Genomic DNA, 15161 nt, shown 5'->3' on the forward strand with positions numbered 1-15161 from the left:
TCGTTCCTATCGTTGGCTCTGCAGTTTCTCTACGGTCACTTTGGGATGAGGCCTTCCCAAGGAGAAATCTAGCTAAGAACACCGTGTAGGCACTGCTAAGACACTGGGATGCAGATTATTTTATTCACCCTGTAAGATTATTCGGAAATTAACAAATGAGGCGAAATCAATATTAAAAATCTTTCACAAAGTATGAGGAGTAGAGTGCAAATTTTAATTTATTTATAAATATAACCACACATGAGCCGTCATTATGTTTAAAATTCATTCATTCATCCATTCATTCATTCCTGGTGTATATAGTTAAAACAGGGTATATTGTTAAAACAGTGTATATGGTTAAAAACAGTGTATATGGTTAAAATAGGTGAATATCGTTGAAATTATAAATCATTGTCAATCACTGTTTTTCGTCGAGGCACTATACTTTCTGATATCACTTTTAATGTTCTTCGTTTTATCGTCTCTTTTAATTTTGGGCTTGGGTTTGGAGTGTTTAATTTTTAATTTAATAGGTATGTCCTCGTAGTTTAGATTTCCGTTATTATTTTTAAATGGTCGATTTTCGATCAGTTACGATTTCATTTCCGAGAGGAACACCTCCGCACCTCCTTCCTCCTGGAGAGACGTAGACCAAGCCTCCTAATTTCAAATTTGTGACCAGGTTCCCCACTCCCTGGGTCTAACCTAATCCACTCGTGCCGTGTTCATCACGCGGTTATATTTGAATCATTACAACCCCGAAATCTTCTATCAGAAACTAGGAACATTGTGATGATTTGCAATATCGTAGTTTATAACGTTATACAATAGCTACTGAAGCTATCTACTTGGTCTCTCGAAGTTTTACTCTGAGTACCAGTCCCTCTGCCTGCACTGACCTAAGTTTTCAATTGGGTATCAACCATCAAGTAAAGTCACGCTCTATTGAGGAATTTGGACTATACAAGCACCCATGACGCCCAGAACTGTCAGCCACTCTTATCGGACCACTTGTGATCCTTATCATCCATTAACGAGGTTGTATCGCTACGCGCCCATCAAGGTACAGAAATATGAAAACAATAAGATGGCTTTGCTAATATTCATATAGCAAACTTGTGTGTGCTTTCCCTTCATGCACAACTTATTATACGTTGGTTGTTAGTTCCATTTATTTGATCTAGATATCAGACCAAACGACCAATCTTTATTTCAGAATAATCAATTGACCAAACCATTTACAACAATAGATTCATTTACGATAAAGTTCTTTCTCTTCCTAAGAAACAAAAAATAATCATAATAGGATAGTAAAAAAATAACAATACTTAAATTAGTTTTTACTCAAGATCAAACGTTCTCGTACGTTGATATTAGTAAAATTTTTTTAAATTTTTGGAAAGATTTCCGTAATCTTACATATAAATCAATTGACAGGTCCATGGATTTGGTTTGGCTGACACATTTCGAATCGAAAAAACGCAACGTAACAATATTGAAGATTGAAAGTAAGAGTGCAGTTCACGCATCGAGGTATCCTCTTTCGTTCATGAGCGGAAGTATTCGTTTCATCATTCGAATCGTGTTCGGCTTTGCATACGCGTTTGTTCTAAACGTGCCGTGCTTCAAGAGCTGATCCATACTCTCAATCTCTGCTTTATCCAGCATCATCCGTGGGAGAAGAAAGAGTCCCGACACCACAGCATAGACTCGTCGACGATACATGGCCTCCTTCAAATGCCCCATTGTCGGCGATTCCGTCCTGCACCTTAACCTCTTCATGTTCAGTGTAAGCGTCTCCAGGTAAGTTTCCAAAAGCTCCGTTTCACCCGGACCGCGAATCTTGAGCGCCGGATTTATCCCGAGAAAGTATAAGAGATCGATCGCTGGCGAGGAATAGCCAACCATTTGGTAATCGACCTGGAAACGTAATTTCAAAATTACGATCTTTCACGGTATTTGGATGACTTTTGTTCTCAGCGCAACTGTTTCGAATGACAACCCAAAATACTGCAGTTTGAAGTGTGCCATTGTCAGACCCTTTTTAGCTAATCTTTGCCGTATTACCAAAAGTATGCGTACAAAAACTTGTTCAATCGGTTTGCCCGATTTATCTTCAACGAAGAGCATGTTGTTGACCCAGGCGTCGCCGTGATTAAGAACACAGAACTCCTCCGGATCGTATTTGTAAACGTCTTGAATCCTCTGCTTCAACGATCCAATGACATTCTTCAACTTCTTCGCGGCTAAGATACAGTCCTCGTCCAACCACGTCTGCGCGTTTTCGCGCAAACGGTTCAGACTGTTAATAGCCAGGGTGTAGAAGTTTGGATGTGTTGTTGAGTCAAAAATTCCCTGCCTGAAACGCCTGATTGCTGCGGGGTTCTGGAACGATCAAAAGACAATTATCTGACCTCTTCAGGTTCCATGACTCTTTCGAACTATTTTGGTACTAATTGACGGAAATTTACCGCTGTGACTTTTGTCACGTGTCGTAATGATACGTACCTCCTCCGCCAGAGCTACAGATCCAGCATGAAATCTGGCGAGATTCTTGATAGCCATAGTAGCGTGAGCCATCGATAGTCCTTCCTGTCTGTCTTTAACGTGAAATCCCTCCGGTGTCAGATCCTCCATAATAATAACCCTAGGTGGCTCATCTCTTCCGTAAACCAGCTTTGGGCCAAGTCGAATCCCGAGTGCGGTCTCGATCCGTGGGAGGACGTTCTTGAGGATACTGAGCTCGACAGTGAAGAGCTGCTGTTCTTGGACCATTTTCACTAGTCTGGAATCGCCCACCGGTTCCTGCTTCGAGATGAAACTTCGCCTCTCGCATATTCGGCAGCCGGCGTCATCCTGAGTTGATGAATTCCTCGTGAGCTCAACCCCGATGCGCAGCATGTCGCTGAGGAAATTTTCACCTTTCGCTGTCGCTCGCTCTTGCTTCACTGACCGCACTTTCGTTGTCGGATCCCCAAAGTAGTTCTTTAGCACTTCTTCGTAGAAAGCTTCGTCCTGCTCCGTTTGGATCATCGTTCACTGTTACCACTCTTATAAGTATTTAACGACTTGGAAGGTTCGGCAACACTCTTCACAAAAACGAAAGTTCGATCGAGACGCGTCACCCCTCTGGGATTACAACTGACAAGTAAAACAATAGTAACTGTCATCCATGGGACTCGTCGACCGACCAATTGAATCAATGAAGCTCCACTCAAGTCTGATTTGCTTATATAGGCCGCTGGCGCTGTTTTAAACTCACGATGTTCATGCGAATCAACTCACACTGGTACACCTGAACACAAAACTATTGCAGGCCTGCATGACACAATCTCAAGAATGGAGTCACTGTTTACGGTGCCATAGTTGTGTACACACAGACTTCTTGCACATATTTACCGCGATAATATACAGAATAATAAAGTATTATTGTTTTAGCTAGCTTTCTTATGCTTCTTATCTACAGCCTCTCACGACCTCGCCATGTATCTTGAGCGAATTATTCAAGAGAGAAACAACAAGGAGTACGCTCGTTCAATATCGGGAATTTCCCATATCTCAGTCTCTGGTAAATATTAGCAAACCGCTGATATTCATCGACCTTTCCCTGCGTATTATTACTGAAGTAAATAGCGTGATGGCTGATGAACAACTGAACTGTATTTCAAATATGATAATGACATTGAATCTGACATGAAATCTGTTTACATGTTATTGACATTACATTTGACGTTTACCTAATACCCTCGTATACATAACTCCCGACAGGTGGGGGCAGTAGTTTCATTTGGATATGAATTCTAACAATTACTATCCTTGAACAATTCGATATCTCAGCTCAATGAACTTTCGTCAATTTCGATCTTAATCGCAACACGAAATCTGTAATTCGTATTTTATTCTTTCTTTACAATAAACTCTAGTAGGTTTTGTAGGATAATGAATTGAAACGCCGAAGAGACGATTGTTCGAAGACCCTAGGTAGTTCTCGAGAAGAAATCTTCGATGGTGGTAAATCTTGTAACAGCTGAACATAATCGCACCTGCGAAGTTGGCCGTTATTGAAATCTAATCTTTCTGTCGGTGCACCTAAAGAAGCCTCGTAACTCTGACTGTACACTTTACACACTGTACAGAGTAGTTTTACTTGTTTGGCGTTATACTTTTTTGTTGTTTTCCTCGACTTATCAGTCATCATGTGTTAAGCTCAACCACTATAGAATATCGTGGCAACGATATTATGATTTGGGTCAAAATGGGCCCCCAAAACGAAGTCGACAATTTGAATTAACGATAATGAGGAAGCCGGCGCACACCCAATATCCTAGATATTGCTAAGCGCGCGGGTTTTGAAAGATGACATTACGTGATCGTAAACATTGAAGAAAGCGAGACTTCTCGTTTTACGCACAACGAGAAATGCTGTTGTTACTACATAGCTATTCTTTGACCGTGCAGAGGCCGAGCGTGCTTTGACGCACCGGAAAATATGTCGTCGATTTAACTTATCTTGGAACGATTATCACCGATCACGTTAAACCGTGATGGCATCATCGGGCAAAGAATTACCATCTCTCCGCTCAGCATAACGGCCCGCATCGTTTCCTTAGCATGAATTTCTAATTCCCGCGGAACTTGATCGCTCAACTAACTCATCCACATTCTTCACTAATGATGACTCGCCGCGGTGATGGGAACCCTTTTGACAATGGGATAATCGATTGGTGATCGCCAGCGCGGGAACGAGAGAGAGGGTTTTATCTAATCGGGCGATGTACTGACCGCCGGTATACCTTGGCTTATCGTAAATGGAATTTGGGCCCGAGGGGCGACAGGACATGGCCGAGTCTTAATAGCGCAGAGATCGTCGATCCCTGAACTACTCGGTCGCTTCAGTGATCAGAACACGGAGGTGCGGAGTGGTGCAGCGTTTAAAAAATCCCTGCGAGAGGCTGTGAAAATTAAAGAGAGTCGGCGTCAGGGACCAACGCGAAACGAATTAACGCATTCAAGGAGAAAGCATGCAGGTTGAGCTACGAATACACGCCAACGGTGGATCTAAGTGAGTGCGCGCGTTTTTAAACACGTAAATCAGTTCACTATGTTATTCATGTGCAGTCTCAAGGGGTAGTGAAAAATTACCCGTCCACGAATAGCCACGGAATTAATCCCACGCAATGTATATTCTGCGATTCCAAGCACGAGGATGATGCTGCGGCAGGAGATTGCCACTTTGAAATATGCACATAAATTATATCTCTGGAAATTTTTCTATCATATTGCAAAGCTTAGCAGCCCGTACGATTTCAATTGCAAGTTCAGCTGGATGTAAAGTTTTTTAGAGTGAAAAAGTAGATTTTATAACTTTCGAAGAATTACATGTTTTTTCAAAACCACCACCGACAATAGCCGTGAGTAGGTATAGGTACCGAGCGTTAATTTGTTCCCTTTGTTTGGATGCGAGCTATGATTGTAGGTATGTAAGATATTCAAGATATTTCTGCGGTTAACTGAAAAACTCTACGGTTATATTTATTCTTCGATTAATATTTACTCAGACATAAATAGTGATAATACGTAACATGCCCGGAAATCATGTGACTTGTACATTTTGCAGTGAGAATAAAATGAAAGAGGAAGAATTAATTTGTGAAAATAATATTTTAATACTGGTTCAACCGAATATTTAATTTTTTAACACCTAGTACAGATTTTTGAGGAGTGAGACAGTCTTGAAATTTGGTGGCAGATTCCCCGGATGTGCTCGAAAGAAAATAGCTCAAAAGCATAATTGTTTGCCAATTTTGGGTTGGAATTTTATTTACACGAATTCTTCAAAAGAAAATCACATTTCTACACGATGATCAAAAATTGCAAAACACATGTCATGCAAAAATATTCAAAGATGGAAATCGCACACATGTTGTCTAGAATTACGTTTATATACAGTTAGGTTAGGGAAGAATAATTTCAAATGTGCGGGGTAGGTTATAATATTTTTGTCATGGCAAGGTAAATCTCGACTCGCAAGATAAAGCCATTGAATCTGCTTTATTTGTGTGAGGTGTAAGAATTATCTTCTAGAATTTTCAAACTTTACTTGTAGTAAGCATAATAGCTTCAGGAAAACTGGGAGAAACCGATGCTCAAGGTCTACATACAGTTATTTACAGTTGTAAAAATCACCGATCATCATTGAATAATCTTACTTCAGCTTTCGGTAAAAGATGATACACGATAAGAACTACATTTATGCATATGAAAACAGAAGCAGATGCTCACGACAAACGGTTTCCAAGAGAATTGGGGTGTGCAAATTCAGGTAGTTAGCTGTGTAGGTACTTTACAGCCAAGTAACGGAAAAAAAGTTGCATCTTCCCGAAATAAAGTTTAGGAAGTCGGTTACGTAAAGCGACAGTGCTTCGAATGCGTCATCCAAATTGACGGTAAAAAAATTGTATCCGTTTCCCAGTTCCAAGTCTAGTACGGAGTGTACATAAGATTGTCCCTCATTGATGTCTAATGTTTTTCTCCCCGCAGGCACTCTGACATCCCGGAATGGCTGGACGAAGATTTCCTCCAGCTCTGTATGCAGAGCGGGGAGGGCGACCCCACAATCAGAGTAATGAAACACGATGTGACGTTGATGAGGCTTCCCAGCTCTGCCCACAGTACCGTCATGTACCGCGTCTCCGTCGAGTTCAAGCGACGTCCACGGAGCAGAAACATCCTGGACTTCAAGCCACAGGAGACCCGATCCTTGATCATCAAACTGCTGCCGAAACCGACTGAATTCACAGAACTGCACCAGGTTTGGACGAAGTTAAATAAAGCTCACTACTATGCATTGTGTGCATTGTGGTGGTCCTTTAAAGGGTCATTTTTGAATTTTGATCACCGTACCCCCCCCCCCCCCCCCCAAATTGGCTTCACGTAATTCAAAAATAATTCTCTCATTTTTTCTGATTTTTATCACGCCTCTAACTCGTACCCCGAAGAGGGTGGATTCCATTCAATCCTTTCAGGGGCACATCAGATCTACCCAACGGATTTAGAAAAAATTTGGTAGATGGGGGTTTGTTGGGTCACTGGTTACAAATCTGAACTCGAAATTTGAAAATTCAAAGTGGCGGATTCAATACGGTAAAGCGAAATCCATAATGTCATTTGATTTCGATAAAACGCGGTACTCGGGGGTTTTCGAGGTCGCTGATTATGAATCTAAACTAGAAACTCCAAAATTCACATTGGTGGATCCGATATGGCAATATCAAGTGACTTTCGGAGTTTAGGTCCACCATATTGGATCCGCCACATTGAATTTTCAAATTTTGAGTTCAGATTCGTAATCAGCGACCCAAAAATCCCCCTGTACTAAATTTCATCTAAATCTGTTCGGTGGATTCGATATGCCCCCGAAAGGGTCGAATTGGGAAATCCACCCTCTTGAGGCACGGGTTAGAGTTGAGATAGAAATCTAAAAAAATTAAGGAATTATTTTTGAATGATGTTGAGCCGATTTGGCAGGCACGCTGAACGAAATTCAAGAATGACCTTTTCAAGGACCACCCTAGCGTGCATAAAGTGTGTAAAAACTAACTAGCTCGGTGACGCTGAGTAAACTTTTGTCACGCTTATACGAAGGAGGTTGACAAAGAGGTAACAGCACTTTCGGTTACCCTGCCTGCCATCACGAAAATTTTGGGCTTGTTCGCACTGACCGCGCAGTGCTTTTACTCCGAGAAATCACCACGGGCTCTGATAGTAATGGACGATCTTACGAAGAGTGACTTTGTCAGGGGGAAAATGGACCGTCAACGAGGACTGGACTTCAATCATTGCATGCTGGTTATGCAGTCGATGGCCGCTCTTCACGCCGGCTCAGTAGCGCTTTACGAAAAGGTACATTGTCTTCGTGCAGTATTTGGTTCGAATGTCGTCAGTCCACCGATTGAATTCTAACGATGGTCTTATCTACTCAATTCTCGGTTTACAGGACAAATCGTCGATGAATCCATTCGATCATAACAGATGGTGCAAGGAAGGCAATTCAATGACCAAAGATTTGGTGTCCAGCACGGTATCCGACCTTGCTGACGAAGTAGCGACTTGGTCGAATTTCGGTGACAAGTATGCGGACAGAATACGAGCCCTGAGAGATACTCTGTTACCCCGAGTCAATGCTGCTATTTCGCGAGAGGGGTCTAAGTTCAATGTTCTTAATCACGGCGGCTGCTGGTACAACAACCTCATGTTCCGGTACAATAGTAAGACCAGTCGCGTCGAGGAAGCTTTGCTTGTAAGTTTCAATTTCATCTTCTTTGAGTGCAGGAAGCTTATTCTTACCAATCCCGAGTCCGTCGATTAATGTGAAAAGCAAACGAGCGACAACTCCAAGTTCGATTTAAAAAGAAAAAAATTTATCCCGCTCATCGTTATTCTCTGAAGTTGTGCAGTCAATAGCGATACTTTGTCGTATTAATAACGATTGAATCTTTGGAAGGTTTGCTGCTATATTTATCACGCTAAATTGATTCGATAACGAAACGTTCATTTCGAGAGGGGAAAATCAGAACGACACTTATTACTTCACTTCTGTTATCGGTACCTCAAACGTAACTCCAATTTTGAGTCATGCATGGCAATCTGTCGAAACCTGTTTACCGTAACCTAAATTATCCAGCAATCGCGAGAAGAAACTGGAATAGCGTTTTGGCTATTTGGTTGTTTTGCCTTTTGGTTGGTTAGGCGCGATCTCAAGTTATCGAGAAACATATTGACGGGGTGCGTTCCCAATTCCTCAGCACTTTTGCAGTTTATCCTCATAGTAGTTACAGATTTGAATTACATGTAAGCTCTTGACGTGATTGTATGTATCATATATTCGCGTTTGGGTTCAAACGGTCCAGATTCTGTCTATAACAGCTCGATACGGAGTAAAAATGGGAGTTATCTTTATTATTCTTAAGATTTTTGCAAGCCTTTCCAACAAAAGCAAAGGAGGAATCTTGATTCGGCTTTGTTAGGAAATCTACGCCGATTAAATTTAGATCTGTCAAAGATACACCTTCTCATCACTGATAGAGATTGCGATGATACAGCTTACACCCGGTCATATATTACGACGTGCGTATCGTACCGTTGCAAAAACCGATGATCGATAGAAAAATAAGCTGGGGGCAAATAAAAAGAAAATAATGATAAAACTTTTCGTTAATACAGAAAGGAATTTTTTTTCACTAAATCAACTCCAATAATCTCCTCAATCCTGAGTGATCGGTTCCTCCTTCGGCATAAATGAAAAGCTCAACGATTTTTATTACCGAGAAACTTCAAGTGATAAAACAACTCATTAAAAATAGATTAATTATACGTAGATATTCGATAAACTGCCCAAACTAAATTCTCTCGCATTACTTGAACCCAGTTTCAATAATAAATTTTGTATTTGCGTCTTAATCTGAGTTCAATCCATCAGCCAATTATTTATCAATAAAGTTGATTACCGGAGCTTTAACCTGCTTACGTCATGTGTCTTCATGTGGCTGTAATTTGTCAACACTTGCTCTACGTAATAACAATGTTGATTGAAAAATAATTTCTGGTCAACGATTTCCAGCCAAATATTTCAGCTCGGTAAAAATTTTCAGGCAACTCGTTCACCGCTGAATCAGACTCTGATTTTTCTTTCTTACTTTACGTTCGAACAAATGACCTTTTAAACTATTAACATTCTTTAAACTTTTCACATACCGAACGTCTACGTGGGAATTACATGTATACCTCGTACAACAACGTCCTCAAATCAATCGGTATCAAGATAAAGCTGCAAGTGCCCAATAATATGACAATTTCTTGATATAGTTATGAAGCCACTGCCTCTCAATGTCGAAACTGATAAAATTCGTATAATTTATCGCACGACAGATCAATACAGTGATTGCGGAATTATTTACTTTTAATATTTTATCACGCAACGTACTGGAACCTCGTTGCTTCCGTAATGTTTTGTTCCAAGTCTTGATCCCCCACGATTATAAACTGATCAAAGCATTCCGAATTCCAGGTGGACTTTGCCAACTCCGTGTTCGCCTCGCCAGTGATCGATCTACAGCATTTTCTATTCTCAACGCCCACAGACGAGGTTCGTTTGCACAATGTCAACAGGCTGATACAGCATTATCACCGCGAGTTGGTTTTAAACCTTGAGAAACTCAAAGTAAAAACGAAACCGCCGACGAAGGAAGAACTGATGGAGGAAATGGAGGAGCGTGGCGCGTACAGTGTTTTGGTCGCTTTCACTCTGCTGCCAATTATCACCGCCGAGGGTTCGACCAGCACCGATATACTCACTGACCCTCACATAGTGAGTGAAAAACGCAAAATGTACGCTAACGAACAGTTCAAAATATCCCTCAAGAGGCTGCTCCAGATTTTCGACAGTAGGGGACACCTTGAATAACCCAAGATTCGGCCCTTTTCGATGGTCTTGGGAAATCACAACGGGTGATACAAGACACTCGCTTGTCAAAGGTGAATCAGTGAAAGTGCAATTCAGCGAGCCATGCGCATTTTCTTGTGCGGAAAAAACGTGTCGGTTGAAAAAATGACGGTTTTCGTTTCAATGTGACTCGGAGATTGAATAATCGGTTGAAGGAGGAAAAATAACAGGAAACTGAGTATTGGTACTATACGAGTGTGACTGATCGGTATCTATTTAATACCGTATTCCGGAGAAACGCTGCCTTATCGTGCAGGACATGCACCGTCATCGCTATGTAACATCGTACATAATGTAATGAGGCAATTCTTCAAGCGCATAATTAAGAATAATTACTTCTTACCGACTCTGATCTTTTTATGATAATGTCCGCTGTGACAAGCTCGTCTGTTATGAGTTGTTAGCATCTACAACGGAAACGCATCAAGTGATCCAACGTATGTGAAAAGGATTATTATTTGACATCGTTACATTTCTAACACTTACCACAACCTCGGCTGTTTTTTTCTTTTTTTTTTCTTTTTATTAAATATTCTATCAGGGAAAATACAGATTCAGTCAGGTTATGTTTGATTTTATGGAAAAATTTATTTACTTCCATTAGTTCAAAAAATCAAAAAAAAAAATAATAGAATGGCAAGCTTTCTGAAGCGTTATCAAGTTTGGAAACTTGACACAGCAAGAGACTCGCTTTACCGGAATATAGGAACTTGTTCAATTCTCTGTGACGGTCGTCGATTGCTTTTTACTAATGAACTGGATCTTGATTCAGTAATCAGTTAGCCCGAAACTCGTTAAATCATTGATTTGTCTTGTGGGTCTCAAGCACGCGAGGTTTTTTTGGTACAAGAAATACATATAGCATGATTAAATCTGTACGTTTTGTAATATGTAATTGAAGCTATCTCGTATTAGTTTCGAGAATTCGGAAACTCAAACCCAAATAAATGTTTGGTACAATTTCATGACGCGTTAAATTGGCAATCGTATCTAATCGCCAATCATTGAGACCGATTCTGGCTTGCTCAGATTACGATTCAATATCATTTACTTAGACGTTAGGGTAACTCGCATTGTACATAATATCATCCATCACCGTAACGATTCTAGGTTATTATGTTCTGCCGATAAAATCGTATATTTTCAGATTTCCGTTATAATCTGCTAGTTCAATTAAAGATTATATATTGATTGAAATTTTTTTTGTTCTTACATTAAATTAATTATAATAATGAATCGATGAACACATGTATTCGTAAAATAAACGGCAGATATCCACTCAATAAAAAATTTCTCTATCGGTTGTTTTCAATAATACAAATGGTACGTTTGAAAATAACGAAAATAAAAACATCTTCAACGCGTGATAAACGGTCTAGCATTCTGACACAATTAATTATACACTGATCGGAAATTAATTAATTTGAGATAAATATGTTTGTTCTATTGCATTTCATTTTGTATCCACGAATGATAATGTAAGTACAGGTATTTAGGAACGCGCTATACGCGCGCGCGAGTTGTATCAAACAACACGGATACGCGTATTTAATTACCAGTATAAGTCGAAGCGTAATTATTGAAATACTGTATCACGTTGTTAAGCATCGCACACATTCACGACCCACCATTTGAGGCTGCTGATTTTTTGCAACGTTATCGCGCGTACCAAGAATTTCATCACGCAGGCAAAGAATCGATGCAGGAATACATTTTTTTTTTCCAATTACCCAACAGTACCAAAACTCGCACTTTTTTTGGCCACGAAAAGGAAAATTTAGAAATCACTTTGGCTGACTAGAAAAAGAAAAAAAGCACACCTACTAAACCGGCAGCAAGAAGAAATACCTGCAGTTTCGGGACCACAGAAACAACGCACAAAGCACAACGGCAATGTTGTCAAAATCGGATAAAGCAATAAAAATAAAAACTTTGCACGTCGGTATACCTATACAATTTACAGGACGGTCGAACGGTGAAACTTAAGCCGTAGGGCAAAAGCTAAACTGGAAGCTGATCCCTTATTTCCAGAAGCTGTATAGTATAGGAACATCCTTGAGATAGTTTCATTGTGGTATTTTGTGAAACGAATTTTGGTTCACCGCAGCGGTAGTTATAAAATTTTATTATTATCCACAGTCGGTTTTAACATCCGGCACGAGTTTTCCTCCGTTCTATATCTTACTCTTGGGCTATATTGGCACGAACAGTAAACCATATCCATCTTACCGTATGTAATAAGAGGTATGTGTAATAATTCTTGTCAAGTACACACATAAGAATGAACTATCTACGATATATAAACTATCAAAAATTGTCTTCAATAAAATACCAACACGTATGCAGACATGCACTTGTTGCACGATTCCTGAAAGCTTGTAATTTACACACTTGGCATGAGAATCTTTTTCTCTTGCACATCCACGCTTAAAAACGTAAACTCTTTATCACGCATTATAAATTCCACTTCGTGATTGAAATTGTGCGAATCTTTCAGAACAAACTGGGTACAGTATTCATTCAATCTTAGTGACCTTTATAGGCAACCGTCTCTATACGATGACGTATTGTCAAGTTAAGTTAGCTAGCCAAAGCAATCGAACAAATAAGTTTAGAGTAAAAAAAAAAATCAGTCACCGCTCACATCATACGATTTCACGTTTATTGGTAGGTATCTGCGACCGCTGAATCGCGTTAATCATAGAATTGAACGTCACTCAAATCGGATCCTGCAATAAATTCCAATCTCATTTAATTATCCTTGGGCAAATATAAAAATGAGCCTTCGTATCTCCTCGCATTGTGCACAACGTTCTCGGAGCGACAGCGACGTCGGCGTCGCGACGCACCCCTCGGAAGTCAGCTCTAGGCGCTGGCGCGTTACGCCCCCAAAGAAATCGAGGCTGCGGTAACAAACGATGAAGAAATGGCCGATAGGTTTAGACATGCGCCAGGCGTTCGTCCAGGGTCGGTGGGGTTCCGGTAATATTGAGTATTCTTGTATATCCACCATCTGCGGCCGTCGGTTTTTCCCACGTTGGAAATACGAGGTCAAAGCTACTTACGTTTAACAATCAGTCTTGCCAATCGAGAATCAAGTCATCTTCCCATGATTTTACGATAGGCAAATAATCACTGACAATGAGTCAGTATATTGGGGTATCGAATAAGAGTATTTTTACACGAAACTTCCATGCTAAAATGGGTGTTTAAGCTAAATTTTCGCGGACGACCAATTTCTGTTTTTACTGTATACCTACCTATAGTTTATGGTCGATCGAAACCCGAACTGTACTTCTTTCACTGCACCAGTTACGATTTACTTGCTTCTTAGAGTTGAGACAATTCGTTGCCGTGGTCCAAGTCTGTTCCTTCTTGACTGACACAGACAGAGCTCTACTGGAGTTGAATCCGGAATATGAAAGATTCGCAGAAATATGAAACACAAATAGGAATGAATTACAACCTCTTATCTCGCGCTTATAGGGTTGGCGTTCATGATTTTTTTTTTTCAAGAATTTCTTATCTAGTTACGTACTCTATTCTGGCCGTGCCCCAATTCTCTGTTTGAACAGGCTTCTTTCCTACAGCGCAGAAAACGGTAAATGGAAAATATTTACTCTTCAGTTCTGTTTCCGTATTTTTGCTCAATACATAAAAGCACTTAGGCACTACTTAGGCGTGATAACAGTCGCAGAATTATGATGACAAATAGTGTCATCACCTTTGCAACACCCTGCAAACGCGTGAACACTCTAGGCCAGTCTAGGCAGCGTTGTCATTATTCTGTAGTAGGTGAATCTTTCTTTTCTACGACTCATGTTTTACCGCAATAGTACGGCGTCGAAATAGCGATAGGAACCGACGAAAGATGTGAAATGTTACTATTTATCGTCCATCGGCTCCCTCAACTTTCTACAGCTGACGGTGCCTTTGAACGCGTACAATCTATTCCAAGAGATCAAAATTGATACAATTTTTAATCGTTTGGCAAATGGGATTGAATTATCGTCAATCAACAAATTGCTTGTCACATTGAAAGTTTTTTAGTGCTTAAGAGTGCTGAAACATTTCCGAGCTATTTCTACCAGCACGATTTAAACTTTCAGTACAAGTAAAAAACATTTTTATAATAGAATGTCGTCAGGATGAAAGCAAATTTTAGCTACCCGAGTAATACAGATATCTTTTAATGCAAAAGTGGATCATTGATGTTTCTGATAACATCTGTACCTACTACAACTATATACCTACACCACGTGCTCCCGTTATCTCGAAAGGAGATGCTTTTTATCACCGAATTCAATTAGATGAGAGAGATTTGACATATTTTGTTTCGAGGTAATTGCTTTGACTGATACTGATCGATTGCGTCATAAAAATTTATCGTATTTACTCAGTCGTAACCGCTACCGGCATTTCATTTATTAGAGAAACACCGCCTTACTCGTGCAAACCTCGTAACAGTGCCGTGCTTTATCACAGTAAATATATTCTTGAGTCACCCGATATCAGGAATCTCTGTTTGGACTTTGAACAGGATCGAAAAATTAACTGAATAATTCTGTGAGCTATTCTACGTGGTAAAATGAAAAATAACAAACCCACATGGCGATTACGCAATTACTCAAAGGAGAGTAATGATAAGTCTGCACTTTGTAGATTAACTACACTCGGC

At 40.2% G+C, this 15161-nt stretch overlaps 2 protein-coding genes across 3 annotated transcripts; one reads left to right on the forward strand and one right to left on the reverse strand.

Annotated features, from left to right (window-relative positions):
• Positions 1-1169: 1169 nt before the first annotated feature.
• LOC124300348 (uncharacterized) lies at positions 1170-13870 on the reverse strand. Of its 2 annotated transcripts, none has more exons than XM_046754322.1 (4): positions 13744-13870; positions 2491-3289; positions 2065-2367; positions 1170-1902 (listed from the first exon to the last, which is right to left on the reverse strand). In XM_046754322.1, the coding sequence occupies exons 2-4, from the start codon at positions 3013-3015 to the stop codon at positions 1504-1506; spliced, it is 1227 nt and encodes a 408-aa protein (XP_046610278.1). In that variant the 5' UTR covers positions 3016-3289; positions 13744-13870; the 3' UTR covers positions 1170-1503. The 2 variants fall into 2 exon arrangements, with proteins under 2 accessions (XP_046610278.1, XP_046610279.1); XM_046754323.1 differs by having other exon boundaries at positions 2491-3277; positions 13744-13868.
• Positions 4850-12743, forward strand: LOC124300347 (uncharacterized). The gene is made up of 5 exons (XM_046754321.1): positions 4850-5044; positions 6523-6793; positions 7627-7884; positions 7979-8281; positions 10049-12743. The coding sequence occupies exons 1-5, from the start codon at positions 5004-5006 to the stop codon at positions 10442-10444; spliced, it is 1269 nt and encodes a 422-aa protein (XP_046610277.1). The 5' UTR covers positions 4850-5003; the 3' UTR covers positions 10445-12743.
• Positions 13871-15161: the final 1291 nt, after the last annotated feature.

The sequence above is a fragment of the Neodiprion virginianus genome, chromosome 3 (genome assembly GCF_021901495.1).
Source record: "Neodiprion virginianus isolate iyNeoVirg1 chromosome 3, iyNeoVirg1.1, whole genome shotgun sequence".
Taxonomy (NCBI): domain Eukaryota; kingdom Metazoa; phylum Arthropoda; class Insecta; order Hymenoptera; family Diprionidae; genus Neodiprion; species Neodiprion virginianus.